The sequence below is a fragment of the Haplochromis burtoni genome, unplaced genomic scaffold, assembly GCF_018398535.1.
Source record: "Haplochromis burtoni strain Fernald_Lab_line unplaced genomic scaffold, NCSU_Asbu1 Contig_78, whole genome shotgun sequence".
NCBI lineage: Eukaryota > Metazoa > Chordata > Actinopteri > Cichliformes > Cichlidae > Haplochromis > Haplochromis burtoni.
Window position 1 is genome coordinate 1,800,589 of NW_024582439.1, and position 20,004 is coordinate 1,820,592.

The 20,004-nt window shown below is 38.9% G+C and overlaps 2 protein-coding genes across 4 annotated transcripts in view; both read right to left on the reverse strand.

Annotated features, from left to right (window-relative positions):
• Positions 1–1,485: 1,485 nt before the first annotated feature.
• Positions 1,486–12,070, reverse strand: LOC102306169 (noelin-3). 2 transcript variants are annotated; one of them, XM_005924632.3, is made up of 6 exons: positions 11,517–12,070; positions 8,703–8,846; positions 7,158–7,313; positions 6,180–6,291; positions 5,024–5,130; positions 1,486–3,750 (listed from the first exon to the last, which is right to left on the reverse strand). In XM_005924632.3, the coding sequence occupies exons 1-6, from the start codon at positions 11,583–11,585 to the stop codon at positions 3,073–3,075; spliced, it is 1,266 nt and encodes a 421-aa protein (XP_005924694.1). In that variant the 5' UTR covers positions 11,586–12,070; the 3' UTR covers positions 1,486–3,072. The 2 variants fall into 2 exon arrangements, with proteins under 2 accessions (XP_005924694.1, XP_005924693.1); XM_005924631.3 differs by having other exon boundaries at positions 6,072–6,291; positions 11,517–12,069.
• Positions 12,071–18,386: 6,316 nt separating this feature from the next.
• LOC102306698 (collagen alpha-1(XI) chain) overlaps positions 18,387–20,004 on the reverse strand; it is an 83,084-nt gene continuing 81,466 nt past the window's right edge. For both annotated transcript variants that reach the window (XM_005924634.3, XM_005924633.3), the window contains one exon: positions 18,387–19,958. In XM_005924634.3, the coding sequence (XP_005924696.1) occupies positions 19,812–19,958 (147 nt within the window). In that variant the 3' untranslated portion in view covers positions 18,387–19,811. The remainder of the gene's footprint in view (positions 19,959–20,004) is intronic.

Consider the following 20,004-nt stretch of genomic DNA (forward strand, 5'->3'; position numbering starts at 1 on the left):
GGTGGTTGGTTATATATTTATTTATTTATTTTTAAATCGATGTGTGTCCCTGTTTTTCTGATATGATTAACAGCCTTTTAGAGCTACATGGTCCACACAAGACAGCTGCACTACAAACATGATTTTATAGAAGACAATGCGTCACTGGGGATTGAACATTGAGTATAAAGTTATAAGTACAAGCATGAGTGGTCGATCTGCAGTAGTAATATCAATCCATATAGTACTGATGGGAAGTATTTTTCTGCAGATTAAGTACTTTTACTTTTAATAATTAAATTTACCAATAATGCAGTTTTTTGGGGTAAGCATTTTGATAACTATGGAATAGATTTCAGAATTTAGCCAGGAAGGACTGCAAGTGAAGATGTCCAGGAGGAATGTAGCAAGAGGCACGAGACTCATAAAAGAATACAAGATAAGCAGCACAAAGGGGGCGCACAGCATCGCTGCTTGGCTTTCTGTAAAAGTCACTGCATATAACTTGTTTGCGCTAATTATGCTCTCTTTTATCTTTTTCATATATACATCATGAACTGCATGAGGCATTAATACCAAAGCAATCTCACAATGTCCATCCATCCATCCATTATCTTCCACTTAGCCAGTTTAAGATCACAGGGGGGCTGGAGCCTATCCCAACTACCATAGAGTGAGAGGCATTAACACAGAGACACAGACAACCATTTGTGTGCATGTACACATCCTATGGGTACTTTAAAAACACCAGTTAACCTAACCTGATTAACTGCATGTCTTTTGGGTTGTTGAAGACACAGGGAGAACATGCAAACTCAAGTCTTGCTTTGAGGAAACAGTGTTAATCACTATACTGTCCCACTGTTTGGCAAGGTATGTCAGTAAAAAAAAATATCCAGCATTTTAGGGAGAAAACAACAGGTTCTATCATAATCAGCACACTTATCCACTTAAGACTAGTTCACCCTGTATATTTAACACAAACATGTAGTGAGGTGTGAAAGTGTTGGCTAGCAGTAATGCATGTTATATAAGATGGTAAGCATTCTTCTGCTTTTTCTTCTTTTTCTCCCCCTAGGAGGCCTCGCAGCAGATCATTTTCCTACATCTCATCCTATCCCTACCATCCTTTTCTTACATCCACAAACCTTTACTGTGTTTTTCTCTTATCTGAATCTTCAACAGGATGCAAGAACAAAACAAAAAAACAAACCACAAACTACAAGCAAGGGGAAGCTGCTGCTAACTGACAGAGGAGCTGAAAAAGCAGGCTTTATATGCTTAGCCTCTCACCCCTCTCAGGTGCAGCCAGTTCTCTGATGACCCGCATGACTGTTGCTGAAAGCAAATGGGGAGGAGCAAAAATCAAGTGTTATGCATATTCTCTGCTTGTCAGGTGTCTGTACTTTCCTTGTTTGAATCTTCTTAGTTAATAGAACACAGCAAATGCTCATTAAATAAATCTCAATATCTTTTTGAAGATGAAAATAGCTCTGAAAAGCCACAGATATTTGTATTTATTTAGTTTTATTTCTTCTTTAATAACTCCCAAGAAAGTCCACTGTGAACATTAAACTATATTCTTTATAGACACAGACATACCATACTATGATTTTGTTGACAGCTAAAGTGATCAGACATATAGTATTGCACAAAGGTCTAACATAACATAGTATACAACACATGGATGTCACTCATGAAAAATGGGAGTTTTTCAGTTTATAGAACCACTAAAGTCCGGATACAATTCAGACCGTGAAGCTTTTGCAAGCTGTTGCCACCAAGTACAAAGTGATATTTACAGCTCAAACATGTTGCCCTGTTGCTTATGAAGTATTCAAGTAACAGTAAAGTTACAAAGCTCTTATCAAGAATACAGTGATTTTAAATGAGTACAGTGGTGTAGGGAATAAAGAAGAAACAATCAAACCCTTACAGCAGAAAAGGAAATGCACAGAACTATGACTTAATGAAAACAATACTTTATTTGGGTTATGTATAACTTTTTATTTACACACATGAATCCTTGTTAAAGTTTTCTACTTCTGTATAAATGGTTCTTTACCAGGGACTAGTAAAGCGCTATACAAATACAGGCCATTTACCATTTACCATTAACATAGTCAGAGAGGAGAATGGAGCGTTTTGCAAATGCAAAATACACAAACTGTTACAGTAAGAATGCTTTTACGACAACCAGCATTCATGCGTGAGAGCTGTTACCATCGGGCTCACAGAATATACTGCACTGAATAAGGCATACAAACTGTTGCTGAAGTTACAAAAAGCTGCTGTCTCAGAGTACTAAGTTAAAGGCAACTAGACTTTGGGTTGCGTTAAGTACTTTGACTTAGTACTTCAAGATGTCATAAGACCTGAATGTCTGAGGATTTTCATAGACACAAAAAAGCCAGTATTAGCTAAAAAAAAGCCAACATTAACTGTACAGGTGCATTATGGTTCACCACATTTCTCATTGTCTTGAACGAGGTCAAGTGCAAAAGTTTTAAAGTAAAAGTACAAAGACCAACTGAAAGCGAAATGCAGGCAGTGAAAAACAGGAATAAATTAGCAGATCATGATGAATAAATGGCAAAGAAAGAATGGAAACAAAATGAACAATTAACGAACACAGTCAAAAATGAATAAATTAGAGGGCCTGAATAAATGTAATACTGAACGGAGAAAACCATTATAAATATGAAGACTTCATTTTGGAAAAGCTTTCATTTCGGAGTGAAAAGGGCATGAGAAATTACTTTAAGTTCATTGTTAAGTGTTTCAGAGTTTCAAGTGCCATTATTGAATCCAAAATGTTTTCAGGATGCTTCATAATGCACTAAATTTGTTCATTTTGTGCTGTCATTTATTTTATAGGCAGTGTGACATTTTCAATTAGATAATATCTTACTCAATTAACTCTGAAAAAACAGGTAAACAGCTTCATGTCAGTAAATAAATGCAAGAAAAAAGGCAAAGCTTATTAGGAGAATTTAATAATTTAATAAATAAATAACATTTATGTTGACATTCAGGCACAGCCTTTAAATTTCCATATTTTAATCTTTTATGCGTACAGTACGCTCCCCGCCTCTAAGAGTCATCCTCAGTTTTAATGATGTGGAAAAGTGTAACGTTAAACAGGACCTGGTGGCCATTGTTCCAGCCGTAGAGAGCACGGTCCCTGGCATTGTAGTCCAACATAGACATGTGGAAATACTGGTTATGAAAGGGTATGTCTGTATACTCATAAGTGGAGGTTTTAGTGGAGTAGGCATAGTACACCTTGGCTCCGGTCAGGTGGGAATTAGTGATGTATAGAGTCCCACAGATCATAAAAGACTCTCCGGCATTCCTCTTTGAATATTCTGTGTTCCATGTGTTGATGATCTGGAGCGTGTCTGGATTCAGCTGGCTGATGACAATGTTGCCAGCATTTTGGTTGGTTGCATACACGGCCCACAGTCCCAGCTCGTCTGCCATCAGGTCAATGTCTGAGAAGCCTCCCCAGGTGTAGGGGTACACATTGTGGAAGCCTGCCGACTCCAAAGCCCTCTGCGTGACCACGCGACCTGTCTCAAAGCTGTACCTCACGATGATGTTGCTCTGCATTTTGTTGTAGTACAAAGAGCCATTGTATACTACGTGGTTTGTTCCAGCCCATTTGAAAGGCAGATTGTAGGTTCTGGATTCAACTCCTGCGACAAAATCAGTGATGGACTTAAACTCTTTTACTATCTTGTTGTTGGTGTAGCTGTCCATGTACCACACCTGGGGGGGAAAAAACATAGAGATGATAATGAATTGTAATTGGTCAGTGGTTTGTATTTAAAATTGTGATAGAAAATTTTTTTTTAGCAAAATAAAGAAATCACAGAACACATGAACTCTATGAAAGGAAAGATAGAAAGCAGCCATGGCCAGTAATTTTTTATTAGCCAGATGGTCGATGATACACTAATAAGGCCAAACCAGAACCAAGGAAGAGTGACTGCAAGCACCCAATGAAAATTTTGTAATCTAGTCACATGAGCAGTGCTTTGTTGAATAGGCCAGTCTGTATCTGTAGCAGTTCAAAGTGCTTCATGCTGTTGTCTTAATAGATATGCTAAATAAGAAAATGTATGACATGACAAGCGTCAGAAAAAGGCAAAGAAGAAGGCAGCTAGCTAGAAAAGTGATGAAGACTTTTGAGTCAATATATATAGCTTGTCCTTGCTGACTTCTTAAAAATATTTTTACTTACATACAAATTTTCTTTATTTTTTTGAGCCATATCGCCCTACACCTGTTTAGGATATTTGTAAGAGCCTTGCAGCACTTCCACTTTTTAATCTTTTTTCAGTATGAAAAGTGTATTTCTAAACGAAATTTTTTTGCTTCACTTTTTTTTAGCTGGTTTGCGATGTTATGGATGAATGAAATGACATTTGATTTTATTTTATTTTTAGTGCATTTACACTACGGGAAACTGTCCACCTCTGCAGTTTTTTGTATGTTCAAAACTGACTTTGCTAAGTTTTTACACTTCAACACATTTGACAAGGACGCACAAAATGCATTTTGGGACAAAAGCTGATTGTTAAGTATGGGAATTCCAAAAGTCTGTCCTCCCCTTTTCTCAGTAACTCTAATGTTTTAGTGTCAGGGGTAAAACACTGACATGTAGTTTTTTGTGTACTTTTGTTTTGAATATTTCTGTCTTTTAATGTGTAAGATTAGCAATTAATGTGTCTAGGCATGACAGTCTCTGCAGTCTTGAACAGCAGTAGTGAACAAAGTGCAACATTTTCCACTTCTGCTGGATGAAAAGCAACCATATAAACAGCTTCAGCTACTGTATATAAAGCAGGAGCACAAGCAACATTAAGTTTAATGTCTGAACTCAGCAGTCAAGTGTGCAGAAAGCTTTTAGTAGGTGCGATGCTGTATTTCAACATCTCTCCCCTTTGAACAAAAGGAGGGAAGCCGCCACATATAAATTATTAAACTGCTCAGTGTTGTTTCAAAGACTTACAACCCAAAGAGATGCATATAAACTCACCCTGTTGTTTTTGGGAGACGCCTGCGGGTCGGTCATCCAAGCTCCGAATCTGGTGCCCGAAGTTTTCACCGTCAGTGGTCCAGTAATCTTCATAAGCTTGCCACATGCTGAAAACACACCATACAGCTGTGGTCACATATGTTATATGACTGGAATTTATCTCCAAGTGCTGGACTGCTAAGTGGGTTCTGGACAGCTTGTGTGCAGCATCTGGACACAGCTGTACTTTTGTCAGCTATTAAAGATATAAAGTAGACTGAATAAGAAGAAATGTGCCACAGAACAACAACTTATAATGTGTCTAAGCTGGGAGAACACTTACCCATATGTTTTAATGCTCAGAGTACTTGGATTACACTTAAATGATCTTGCCAGGCTTTAATGGTGCCAAATGACAGTAGGCTATCACTTGCACACAAGCTTTGAAGTTTCCTGTTAAGTATTGAAGTGCTATTTTACCCAATCAATCAAAGCTCACGCACAATGAATGCTTAAGCAATCATCTCCGGCTCCGACAGATTTCCAGCCACGTCCTATTAGCATTCCCCTGTTAGCTATTTATGTTGACACTTTGACAGGAGCCATCACTGTTGATAACCTGGCAGTTGGCAAATTGGAGCTTTAGTTATTCAAACCTTTATCAAAGGCAAAGCTGCTCTGGGGGCAGAACTGATCTTATTAGATGAATCAAACCTCAATGGGTGGAGCAATGTAACCACAAATTTTCTATAAGTGCGAATGGCAAACAAGACACAAGAAGGAATTTATAAGTTAAAATGATCAATCATCACTTTAAGTGAGTCTGAGTTGAATTTTTTCACTTAAAATCAGAGTACAAAGCTTCACATTCATCTTTAGCTTGGGAGAATGTTCTTTCACTTTGGGGTTTGTTAGCCTCAAGTAGCAGTTCTTGTCTGTCCACTGCTTTGGATCTAAAATGCCAGCCTCCTAGTAGCTGCAAGAAATGTGCCCATGATCCCTTTGCCACTGTATAATCCGATCTCACTGCGCACGAATGCCTTTTTTTTATCCCCATCGCTGGACTTACTGAGTTTACTCATACAGTTCCGAAGCCTATTTTCCAGGTTTAGGACCCTTTGTTGCAACTCCTCATAGTCATAGGCCCCCATCTCCTCCTGAATGCCCATCAACACACCAGACAGGTTTCTGATCTCCTCTTTGAACTGTGAGATGAGCTTGGCATCTGTCTTGTACTGCTCCAGGACTGGAATCAGCGGCTGCAAGGATTCCATCTTTCCCTTTAGCTCCTGCAACAGATAAGTAACAGAACAGGTATTTGGACTTTAGAAATACTAGTCTCAACAAATCTCTCAGTTTTTCAGCACATAAGTACAGCAATACCTGCATCTTCTTATTGTTTTGTATCAATACTTACTGTTTTGTTTTACACAAAATGCAGATTCACTTCTTATTGTTGAGTCCAGGAAAAACAGCATAATAATAATTAAACAAAAATCACAACAATGAGGAATACAAATCTAATATTTACAAGAATGTTTGCCCATATCAAACTTTCTGTTGTGAGGGAACTTAAACAAATATAGAAGCAGGGACACGCTCTAGCCGGAACCAAACAAATTCCACTAATGTATCTTGCTACTACTAATAATTTAATGGAAATCCTGTCACTGTGAAGACAGATTTAGTACTCTTTACAATCAGTTTCTCCAGAATCTTTATCTTTATGGAAACAAAATCCTAGTATGGTATGTATCCTGGTATGTATTAACAACAGGTGGGTGCAAAGTTTTGAATTATAGTGGTGGCAAGGAAGACATTAACTCACCACAGTTCTGCTCATTCCAACTGTTTTTCTCAGTCAAGGCTCCAAAAAGAGCGGTTTTACATGCCAAACAAATGGATAAATGTTTATTTATAATGCTGCCGTTAGGATATTTGTTATCTTTCTGTATCCATCCTGGCAGCCGCCTTCAGATTTTATCTTGCTTTTATGATAGGGTTGCCCTTGGCTGGTCAGTGGTGGACCTGTATTGATCTTATCAGGAATGAAAGTTGATTAATTCAGATGCAACTCAGGTATCCTTGGAAGAGGTCCCTTCCCAGGCTTCCCTGTGATGTTTCTCACAAAGTTAAACATCAAACAAAAATATACCTGAAAGTTTTTGTTGACGAGCGTCTTCCTATCCGCTTCGATCTGCCGGAACTTTGACCGCAGTCCTTTGATCTGGCTCTCCATTCTCATGATATACTGAAAGTCCCTCTGCGTCCGCAGGTTCAGCACCTCGATTGACTGTGACATGTTCTGCACCTTTTGAAAAGAATGAAACAGCGCTGCATTGATTTTTCCGTCCACCACAAGATTAAAATGTCCCCCATGTTCAGCCTTTCGGTAGGATGCCATGCTCTAACTTCCCAAAGAACAAATCAACATTTTGACCTCCAAAGTGATTGTCTTTTAACAATTCAGCTGAGTAGAGCTTCAGATGATTTGTTTTCAGAGGCACAGTACTATCACATAGCAGTTTTTCCTCAGTTTTTAAATTTAGGTTCCATTTTGACAGATTTAATTCAAGTGTTTTTCAAATGTCATAGACAAACTACTGAATCTGATGAATTTTAATGACATATTAGGAGCAAACACTTAATGTAGAAACCTTACAGTGTGTCTTTGTGGTTGAACAAAAGCTACATTTATGGGGAATGTGAAGGAGGAAGAGATAGCTTCCCTTCTTTCTTCTCTTTAACTCAACTTATAATGAACCAACAGTACTGGTGCACAACCCCAGTAAAGCGGCGCGGGGCTTGTGTGTTGTGTTCTGCATACTTGTCTGGCTCTGGTAGAGGAATCCTGAAATGGCCTCACTGATGGCCTGAGGCAGCTTAGTACATTAGTGTCAGAGGGCCCAGTGAATGACAGAGAACACCCTTTGGCATACAACATTAAAATGTAGGCTACAGCCATGTTTTCTCATGTGACATAGTCATTGAGGAAAGTGATTCTAGGGCTGCGCTATTTTTTCGCTTGTAGATAATGCATTTAAATCGTGACAGGCATGGGGCAAAAATAACATTTGGAATTACATTCGAGATTTCCACTTCAATTCACAATGATGGCTGTCGTGTTCCAAAAATCATTTCAGGTAATCAAGACCAAATCCACACTCTTACAAAAAATGTCTATGGTAGCAGATGTAAAGGAAAAAATAAGTGATAACAATTTAATTTTACTTTTTTTTTTTACAGATAACAATCCTGGTCAAATACTTAACCCCTTAGCAGTCCTATTAGTCCCCTAAACCATCCAATGTCCCGTGGGCGGTACGTCCGACTGCTAACAGTTTAAAGCCTTCTAAAATCTGAAACCTTAAAAATGTCCTTGATTGATTTGATGCACAATAAAGGGGTGCTCGAGTTCTATTAAGGTGGGATGGAATGTGCTCTCATCTTCCCAAGTAGTCATTCAACTGATATCATCCATGCTATATATGCAGAAGTGGAAAACAGGGTTATGGACCTGGCTGGTGCAATCTCTCAAAGGATTAGGGCAGCAAAGAAGCATGAATAATGATTTAAATTGATGCCATATGTCTTTGAATTCAAGTGTGCTCTTTTGTTAAAGCAAACACATACGGTGAAGAATGAGCATGTGCGTGCATTGTCACTTATACAGAAGCGTGTGTGTCTGTGTTGAATGCACCTTCTCCAGGAGCTGGCGGAGCTGCCTGCCTTTGGCATCTCTGGAGCAGAGATTCTGTTCAGGAGCCACCACTGTGCAGATGCAACGCCCATCTGCATCCTGAGCCGAGCTGTACACCTGCCACCCTTCCTTTGGCCTGATGGTCTGCACAGAGAGACACATGCAGCCATAAATACACAGCACACATTTCTACAGACGTGCAGTTGATGTCATGACTCTGACATCGCAGCACACAGCTGTTATGTTTTGTAATTTTGTTTATTATAGGTCATCCATTCTTCTGCCTTCTGCCCCAAAGCTGCAACACCAACCAATTCCACTGACTTAGAAAAAGTCGCTGCTTTGAAAGAACAAAGTGCTTTTGCTGTAAGATATTCCTCTGCTCACTGTGTATGGTCTCCAGCGAATTTCCTCTTCAACAATAAATAGTGTTTCCTGGCCTTGATGAATAACCCGAGAGCTGAAATTCCTCCGTTTCTCCTTACTAGGCCTTCCAGTGCTCTAACTGAAAGTCCTGCTGAACGACACAGATAAACCTGATTTGTGGGAGCTCGTCCTGCTCTTTATTACAGTCAATATGTTCCACGGCGCTGGCATATAAGGCTCAAAGAACATAATGTTATGCATCATAAGCCGAAGCAGAAATTTAAAACTGTCAACTAAAGTTGGAGTGTGCACAGTAAAAAAAAAGTAGCTTTTACTCCAAACTTTGATCAAACTCTTCTGAAGTGCAGGAAAAGTTGATAGTTATCAGACACAAACAAGGGATCCATATTTGCTGTTTATTCTCTGCATGGGAAATTAACACAGGACTGGCAGCCAAATACTGGCAACCCTCGATTGTGAAAGGGAAATTTTTCTGCCTCTTTGGCCGACGGCCAATTGTTTTTGGATTTTGTTTTTACATTCAAAAACTACAGCTGGATGGAGAACAACATATGAAACATGTGAACTCCACCAGACTCTGAAGTGTATGGCTAAAAGGTGAAGTGCCCTGTTTTTAAAGTGCAGGCATCCATTCCTTTTCCCATCCATCCCTGCCTGTCATCCTAAGCAGTTTAAAGAGCATTTTGAATCATCCATGAAAGATCATGTCCCCTCTGAGCAGGCGAAAACGTCACACTAAGGAGAAAGCTCAGACTTTGACTCATCATTTTCACCTACAGAGAGGCCGCTTTTTGTCAGTTTGTAATCTGTTACTACCATGCAAAGTCATGCTGTTTAAGAAATAATCGATAAGGCGGTCTATTATCTCCCTTTGCAGTTTACATTCCATCACAATTTCTGTTTGTAAAATTTGCATCCTCACTCATCAGCAAAATCTTTCCCTTTAACATTTTTTAATAATGTTTCCCTTTAACATTTGCTACTGGTTATTTGTAAAGTTTGTGATTTAGGAATTAAACCCTGTGAATTGTGCCTGTGTTCTGATGCTACGTTGGCCCTGATATGATCTCATAACCCACAATATTTTCTTCTTCCTGTTATGGTCAGTGTGCATTTCATGAAAAAACAAAACCACAGTGAAAAGCATCAGTAGGAACATGAAACAAGCGCAATGGAATATCTTGAGTTCATGTGAGATACATTGCCACAGCCTGAAAATTATTAGAGATTCCAAATAGCATAGTTAACCATGACTGTCTCTCTCTCTGTATATCATAGCTGAATGGGATAAAAGAGTCAGAAAAAAAAGCACCCTCAGCTCTTCGTCTCCTTATTTTGCTTTGAAAGGCCCCTGAAAAGAAGCTAGTTTGACTAATCTGTTAAAATGGTCTTCCTCCTATCTCTTGAGTGATGCACATCCTTTCCACTCTTCTCACTCTCACATTTCCTCATATCAAAATGATTCTGTTGCTCAGCCAAGCCAGATGCACTCTCCAATTAGGCTTTTTTTTTTTTATGAGGAACTCTGCACAAAGAATTTTTTCTTTCATTAAATAATTCAGACAGCTGCTTCCACTTTTGTTTGGGGCATTTAGACTTTTCTTTTTCATTATTACTGATAAGAAGGTAATTTTGAGTATTTCCTGTGCAACAAAATTTCCTGTTTTTTTTAAAGCATCATTATTTCTGTACACCACTCTCAATCGTGGAAAGGTGTTATGTGAGGGCACTGCTTTGCAATCAAGACATTGGCAAGGGGACTGTACTCTGCATGGGTGGGATGAACCTAATCGACCATTGTTCTTGTCCAACTGGCTTGCTGGTCTGCAAGCTGCTCCTCCTAATTTGTTACAATACTCCCAAACCCGACTATGTCCTTAAATGACTGCATGACCATTTGACGAATACATTTAGATTAAGTGTGATTGTTACAGAAAAACGCCACCAGCAAAATATGAGTTTAGACACAGCACCATTTTTTTCAACAAAGACGGAACTCTCCCTTAAAAGTGAGTTATAAGCCTGGCAATATTCCAGGATCGATATCAATACTCTATTGTTGATGTAAGCAATAAACAAAGTGCTATGAGGGTGGTTCTACTTCTGCCACCACTTGGAATATCTTTTGTTTTTAAAAATAAAATTGTATTTTGTCCACACATTAGGTCTGTGTGTAAATGTAAATCCCCTGCCAGTGCTGGAGCGTGTATGGTATGTATGTGTATGCTAACAATAGCAAAGAACCAGCCAAACACGCAATTATGGCAGAAAACTGACAATTTCTTTATGTTATTGTGTTTTCAGTAAACACGTTAAATACACCTCTAATCACTTGAACTCAGCATTACATGACAGTACAAGATCATGCCCAAGTTTATTGTGCTGTTCCTGGTAGAAATACGAGAGGCAGTTGTGTTGGAAACTCACCACCGTAGGGCAGTATCCGAACAGCAGCAGAAACAGCAGCGGATTCAGGACCACGGACAGCGACCACATTCTGTCGGCTGCTACAACGTTTCCCTCCTCCACCTCCTCCGCGCCCACAAGAAGAAGAAGAAGAAAAAAATCACGCAAGTTTTTGTTTGAGTGCTCAGGCCACCACGTCCACTACGCTCTGGTAACAACCGCGGCTTCCCGTAGAAGAGGGGGGCACATCCATCCACTGCTCCCCGTTACGCACGCCATATGGACAGCGGGGAGAAACCTCGTCACTGCAAGGAGGAAAAAAGTTTGTGGGCACGCAAGCTGCGAAAAGCCGAGCTGCGGTTTGGTCAAAGGGATCCTTGTTCACGGATATGACATCATCCAAACGTCTCTCTTGACTTTTAATGAGCTCGTGTGTGAGAAGGAACCACCGGCAGCTGTGAGGTGACAAAAGTTGCAGCTGGCAGTATTTAACAGAAAATAAGAAGGCAGAGATCAGAGCTGCTGCTGCTGCTGCGTTTTTGTCACTGCAGAGAGAAGGCGCGCCAGACGGTACTATGAGAGCAGCAGAGAAACATACTGAAGGCTAGACCCTGTTTACTAAAAAAAATCACGGAGCAAACAAGATCTGAAAAAGCACTGATAGCTGCTTTAAGCGTCAGATCGATATAGAATAAAGCGATTGTTTTACTACCAAACTTGATCATCAATTTGAGGCCGGTGTATGGAAGCCCATTTACGCCCATTAACTAGCACTATATATATATATATATATATATATATATATATATATATATATATATATATGTATATGTATATTATATATATTCATTATAATTTCAATTTTCAATTTTATTTATATAGCGCCAAATCACAACAACAGTCTCAAGGCGCTTTATATTGTACAGTAGATCCTACAATAATAGATACAGAGAAAAACCCAACAATCATATGACCCCCTATGAGCAAGCACTTTGGCGACAGTGGGAAGGAAAAACTCCCTTTTAACAGGAAGAAACCTCCGGCAGAACCAGGCTCAGGGAGGGGCGGGGCCATCTGCTGGACCGGTTGGGGTGAGAGAAGGAAGACAGGATAAAGACATGCTGTGGAAGAGAGACAGAGGTTAATAACAGATATGATTCAATGCAGAGAGGTCTATTAACACATAGTGAGTGAGAAAGGTGACTGGAAAGGAAAAACTCAATGCATCATGGGAATCCCCCGGCAGCCTACGTCTATTGCAGCATAACTAAGGGAGGATTCAGGGTCACCTGGTCCAGCCCTAACTATATGCTTTAGCAAAAAGGAAAGTTTTAAGCCTAATCTTAAAAGTAGAGATAGTGTCTGTCTCCGAATCCAAACTGGAAGCTGGTTCCACAGAAGAGGGGCCTGAAAACTGAAGGCTCTGCCTCCCATTCTACTTTTAAATACTCTAGGAACAACAAGTAGGCCTGCAGAGCGAGAGCGAAGTGCTCTAATAGGGTGATATGGTACTATATAATAATAATAATAATAATAATAAATTTTATTTATGAGCCCTTTCAAGTCACCCAAGGACACTTTACAATAGGATAAAACACTTAGTAAAACAATGGCAGAATAAGAACAATAAAATAAAGCACAAGATAAAATGAACAAACAGTGGATTCACAGTGAATATGCAGATTTGAACAGATGAGTTTTGTTGGGATTTAAATAAGAACCAATATATACATATATATGTAAGTATGTGTGTGTGTGTGTGTGTGTGTGTGTGCGTGTGTGTATACTATTAACTTCAAATATGTAATGTTATGACACAGTACTATATTTTGACACAGTACTGTCATGACATCTCTCTCTCTCTCTTTGTCTCTCACATGCCTTCACATGACACACTGTTTTTCAATTAATCCATTAAATAATGCTTTGGGCATTCTTTATGCACACAAATAGAGTTCACAGGCATGACTACTTCACACAGTTGGGGTGTTTTTTCCTTTGGCTTCTGTGCTCAAGCTGATTCCCCTAAATTGAGAAGTGGAAGAGCGCATTGGCGTAAATAAGTCAAGTCAAGTCAAGTCAAGTCAAGTTTATTAAACTTTAAACCTTCAGACATTTGCTGTTTTGAAGTTAGACTTAAATAGGCTATGTTTATATTTTCTTTTATAGGCCTTCAGGCTGCTTTCATTTATCATTTATCATCTTGCCTGTTCTTTCTCCATATTTGCTAAACCATGTACTATGTTCTTCAGCATTTAAAGAAATTAGTCTGTGGCTGCTACACAACTATATGGGTTCATCAATTTCATGACAATCAGAGGACCAATGAGAGTACCAGCAACCTTTTCCTTGGCGTGCATGTGTTAAGCAGTTCCCCATTGCTTTGGTATATGTTTAAACTAATTAAATGACTTCATATGTTCAAAGTGCTATATGTTACAGTTGTGTTGCAACTGTAACAGCCTGACTATGTACGTTAGAGTGACAAATTCATGATCAACATACGATAAGAACACAGTAGCTTTAACTCACGAGCTTCTCCCTCATGCAGTATCTTTGCCTCATGCATTTCTTTCAACACTCCCACCACCATCGGGAGGCCCACCTTCAATTTGAAAACGTCTAGACAGATAATAGCAATTATTTTGCATCTAGTACTGAAAACATTTCCCTCAGATAATATTTGACTTGTGCCATATCTTCTGTGTTCTTTGAATGCCGCTCAAGACTTCCCCCAGAAGCCATTCACAGTCTGCAACAAGCGCATGTCCTTGACAGCAGGAGTCACCTTCAACCTTCTAAGAAGACTTCAAGTTTTGCATGCCAACTGGTGTTTCCTCCTTTTTAAGGAATATAGACAGTTTGAAAGAGACACAAGGTCTCAAATGCAAATTTATGCCAGTACCAAGTTATCTTATGCTAGAAGTGTTGAGACACACTTTTGGTTTCACAAAAGGATGCGGTGATTGGCTTTACAGTTTTTTTTTTCCTGGGTGCTCCAGTAAATACTGATGTAAGAGCGGCCACTATAAACTGCAGATGTGAGGAGTAGGGGAGTCTCCAGGCCCTTTTCAGATCACCAGTCAGCAGGAGGTTGGAATGAGTTGATGGGTTGGGCAATGAAGCACAGTATTGTTGGAGTGTTTCCTAGTCAAACTGTTTGAACAGGGAATACTCAAGTGTCTCTGACAGGAGAAATAGACAGAAGTTTCTTGGCACACTTGAACAAAGGGGTTTTGTAAGTCCTGACCTGCATTTCTGATGAGTTTCTCTCCAGCATTAACAGTGGCTGCTGCTTACTTTGTGGCTCAATTCAGTTCAAATTGCTTTTGACATTTGATGAGCCCAGGGTATCTTTTTCACTTCAAATAGACTTTCAGAATTGTCTCAGAGTATATACAGAAGTAGGAGGGGGAAATCCATAGACTACTGAAAATGCTAATGCTATTACCACAGCAGATTTATTTTCTTTAGGAATTCTGCCTTTCAAGAAAATATCAACAGAGAAAACAAGCAATTATCTTGCTATAAAAGAGACACCAGTCGATACAGGCTTTTCTAGTGTTCCTGCTCCAAAAAGCTGAAAATTACACAGAGTGAGCAACTTTAAGCAAGACAGCTTTATCTCCCTTTATTCAGTGAAGTCCACACTTGTTATTTTTTGTTTTTCCCTTTTCCTTCTAAACTTTTACACAGAGTATCTTTTTTAGTACAACTTAGTTTTTCTGCTAAAGCAGTTGGATCTTTGGTAAGGAGTTGCAGCAGGATGATATGTAGCTACTCTTGTCTGTCACTGATAGCTGTCTTCAGTGTTTATTTGTGATATTTATCAATTAAATACAGTACTTCACTAAATTGTCGTATTTATAAGATCATAATTTTATTGTCCCACATGTGAAAAATCATCAGTATCATTAAGTCATTTAATGGAGAGAAATCAACTCGTCCTGTAACTAACCTAATACTTAGACAGCTGTCTTCTAGCTAGAGTAGTTTCAGATGTATAGATGATCTTAGATGATTTCTTGAAATAGTATCAAACTCATTAATTAAAGTAAGTGATTTTAAGTGATTCTGGATTTAAACATTCAGTATTTTAGGAAATGAAAGTGTTGGGGAAAACGAAATCTATACACTAGAATAAACTAATTGTATTGAATTACTGAAGCACACTAAGGTTACCATCACTGCTGTATACTGTGTTAGTAAATATACCAGCAACAATAATAAGTGTGTTGATGTGGCTCAGAGTGTACTCTTTTGTTTTTTGCGTCTGTGTCTGTTGGAGCTGGGGTTAGGGTTTAAACCAGACAATTAAGGTGAATCAGAGATTCTGACTTGTCAATTGCCTCAAATGTGACTGCGTGTCTCACTGTGTTAGTCCTCAGACAGAGCAGAATTTTTCTTGTCCTCAGGCTTAATTCATGCTGTGATAAGGTCCAGCTGTTCATGACCCTGGAAAGGATTAAATGGGCTGAGAGGATGTACAAGAATAGTGGGTGGAAAATTTAACACTTCCTCAGAATAGACAACACATCCCTTTCCTTTATTCACTTCCATCATTCTCCCTCTTCAAATATGACCGTAGGGCCACAGCAGCTCTGGAGTTTGGACAGAACGTTTTCAGCATGTTGACCGTTACACTGTAGGTATCCTAACAGATTGGCTGTGACTAGCTGGCTTTGGCAGGGGGATTAAGTAGCCCACATACCCCAGCAACAGCCTACAGTTTTCTGACTGGACATTTGAAGTTCACAGGAAAATATGCTTAAAAATGGAAAATAGGTGACCCTATATTGTTTTTTAAAAAATGTGAAATGATTAGCTAAGTGAAATTGTCAGGAAAACAAACTTGGTGATGACTCATCACCATATGCGCTTCCACTTGCCATTCAGATTTGAGAAGTACACAGAAAGCTCTGTAAACAGATTTGATGATTCACACAGCAGAACGAAAACAGGCCTCTAAAAAGTGTTGTAGCTTTTCTGTATGGTTAAAAACAATACTTTGAAAACAATATTGTGGGACGGAAGTTTGTGTACTAAGAAAAGATAAGTGGATTTTAGATTCTTTATTCTCCACATGACTGATTAAAGAGTAAATTCTCAACCAGCTGATCAACTAAGTATTTTTTCCTAACCCTAACTCCTTTCACCTTTCTTGTTTTCATACTTTTGTCTCTGAGAATGAACTTGGAATGAAGCAGTCAAGACGTGACTGAAGTGCAGAAATTACTGCCACTTTTTACAAGGTCCCTTCATTTTCACACGCTCAAAGGTAATTGGAAAAGTGACTGATAAGTAGCTTCAGTTCCAGGTGTAGCTGGTTCCCTCATTATTTCATGAAAAATTACAGAGGCGAATGGTTCTGAGTTGATTTCAATTGTTGCATTTGGTAGCTGTTCATTAGACTTCTCAATATGAGGTTCAAAAAGGTGACAATGCGAGGGAAGAAGGCTGTGATTAGGCGGACCCCCTCCCCCCAATGATTTTACAGAGAGAAATTTTAGAAATAGCTACGTCAACAATACATGGTGGAGTTCATAGCATATTTTCTGTTCAAGCAAATGCTGCAGTACAGGACAGATGGGAACTGGCAGAAAACAGTGAAAGCAATCAAAGAGGAAAAGAAAGACAAGGAAAAGAAATGAAATGGCAAACCCCACTGACTCTAACCCAGTTGAGTATATATTTTTTTTCCTTACTGAAGATAAAGTTGAAGGCAGAAATGTCTACAAACAAGCAGTAATTGAAGGCAGCTGCTGTAAGGGCCTGGCAAAGCTTCTTAAAAGAAGAAACTCAGCATTTGGCAATATTCATCAGTCCCAGACTTCAGGCTGTCACTGACTACAAAGGAATTTTAATCACACTTAAAAATAAAAATGTCTTTTGTCAGTGTGTCCAATTACTTTAGAGGGAAAAATGGCTGACATAGCTTGCATATACTTTAGCAGAAGCAACATTTAGACGCCGTTTAAATAAATAGGGACATGTGTTGTGCCAAAGTCTGTCATAAAGTGAATAATAATAATAATAATAATAATAATAATAATAATAATAATAAAAAACAGCCCAATGAAAACAATTGGAATCACAAATGAGATCATTCTGTTTTTGCCTCTTTACTGTGCTGTAACTTCACAACCTTAACCTGCACCGCTTTTAGTAACAAACCCTTCCACTTGGGAAGCTGCACAACATACCACATTTGTGTTGTTGTTCCTGTTTTCTGTGAGATAGGAAGTCATATTTGGTCTGTCACATTGGTTTTGTGAAATGTATTCAATGGTTTAGGTGCTTCATTATCATAAGTGTAATCTGTTCTTTCATACTCACCACTGCTAAAATGACAAACTCCCTGGGAAGAAAAGATAATTATCGCCAATTTGCATTTGTTGTAGACACTTTAGCAGCACGCAGTCCTGAGCTATTATTATGTCTACATTATGCGGGTTGTGCTGTAAATTGCAGCCTTGTGATCTCTGTGGGCGTTTTATTTTACAGTAAAAATAAGAAATTGAAATATCAAACTCTCAAAACATATCTGCTGCCCGTTTTAAGAGGTTAAAGGTATGACTCAGCATGTTGTTGGACAAAACATGTAGCTTTGGTTGTAGATGTGCTTTCTCTTTTTCCCGTTTTTTGATAATGCATGTTGTTTTTTAGGTAAGTATTGTAACGTTTTGGTGTTTAACATTTCCTCAGTGTTTACTATAGATGCCAGTGGTACAGTTAGGAAACTACTGTCATTCAATGTTGACAAGATCTCCGATTTTATGCACTGCAAAATCGTGGATTTTAGCAACACACACTGGTTGGATTAATTAATAAATTCATTTTTCTATAAATGACGTTTTATCTGTAAGTGGATCCAAATGATTGCAACATGAATTTGGCAAAGCACCAGACATTTATTTCAGTTGTACATAGGTTGTAAACATACTGCTATTACACAGGTTTCAAAGCGGTTCTGAAGTCTTTGCTATCATAGCTTTAAGCTAACGATGTGGAGAGGCAAACAGATCTTGATCAAAGTCAAATCTGAGTCAGAGAGAAAAGCTGGAAGAGATCACAGCGCCTGGGCTCGGCAGAATCAATCACATGAACCCAAACTCTTGGAACCACTAATCCTCACTAATCTTAAATTATAATGGCCAAGTTAAGGTAGTATGTAGAAGGCAGCGCAGAATCACAACAAGATCGCTACTTATTTCTTCACCCAAATAGCAACACAGACATTTTTGAGAATCCAGTTTTAATATTTTTAAATGAACAATTCAAGGCACATGAAAACATTTTGTCCATTGTTACAAAGAAAACATGAACAAGGCTTTTCTTGGAATTATTTCTTTGTAAAAGTTAGAAACCACAATCAAGTATTCAAACTTGATTATAAACAAGGCTGAAGAGCCAAATGTGTCCACATTTGTAACAGAGGCATCTAACTGAATAAATTCTGTCTTAAAGAATAAGCCATTTTTTGTAATATTTATATTCCCGTTTAATTGTTTTTAATGGCTTGGTTTCCAAACTGAGTTTTAATAAACAAAAAAAATAAAAAATGGTGTTTGTGTTGTTCCAGCTTCTTTTTAATCACATAAAAGTTCCGAAAGTTGTGTTATTTACAAAAAGATTACGTCATACTTACAAATTGCTCTTGTCAAATATAAAATAAAAAATAATTCTCATCAGATTTGTTCTTAACAGACATTAAATAGGTTTTATTCTAATGCTGTTTACCAAATATTTATTGAAAATTTCAGAGGCGGGGCACATGCAGGTTTTTAGAGTGGATTCATAAAGGAACAGTATTGTACAAATAATAATAATAATAATAATTACAGTTTAATCAAAAAAAAATTTGTAGCACCTTGAGTGTTTTGTGATTCTGCACAAAAGCACATCTGTGGTTGTATTCAGAGCAGCACCGGGAGCATCGAGAGAGGGAGGCGTGGTTGTAGGGGAAGGACGAGGGAGGATTGGGCTTAGGGGGAGTGGAGCCTCTCTCTGCTGCTGTAAGTGTGCCACCGTCCACCATGGCATCAAATGTCCTTTTCCTGATGTCATTCCCATTAGTAAGTTAAAGTCATGTGATTCTGGCCCTACAAGGGCGAGGAGCAGTTTCCCCTGGTCAGCGCTTTCATGACAGGGCCTGGGGGACTCTTCTTCTCCTTGCTGGAGTGGATCTTCTTGGCAACAAAAGAAAAGACAGGCTTTCGCTTCGCGGGGAGAGAAGATGAAGGTTGTCAGATCTCAGCATGTGGGTGTTAATATATACCCTCTGACCCTGTCCTTCAGCGGGGAGCAGGGGTGTGTCTAGCCAAGGAAACACACAGGTCCGACCTCAAAGCCAAACCTCTGGTTGGATTTCCCAAAGTCATTCAGCATGACGTCAATGATGGGCAACTGGTCGATGCGGGGAGTGTTGATCTCCAACACCGTCTTTGAATAGCCCTGCTTCGCCTACAAACACAAAAGGGCGCACAGGGAGGCAGATATTTTGTTAAGG

Coding starts and splice junctions, on each gene's coding strand:
- LOC102306169 (XM_005924631.3), bottom strand. CDS start 11,585: ATGTGGTCGCTGTCCGTGGTCCTGAATCCGCTGCTGTTTCTGCTGCTG. Junction 6,292..7,157: donor TCGTCAACAAAAACTTTCAG/GTATATTTTTGT, acceptor TATCTGTTGCAG/GAGCTAAAGGGAAAGATGGA. Junction 3,751..5,023: donor CGTCTCCCAAAAACAACAGG/GTGAGTTTATAT, acceptor TTTCCCCCCCAG/GTGTGGTACATGGACAGCTA.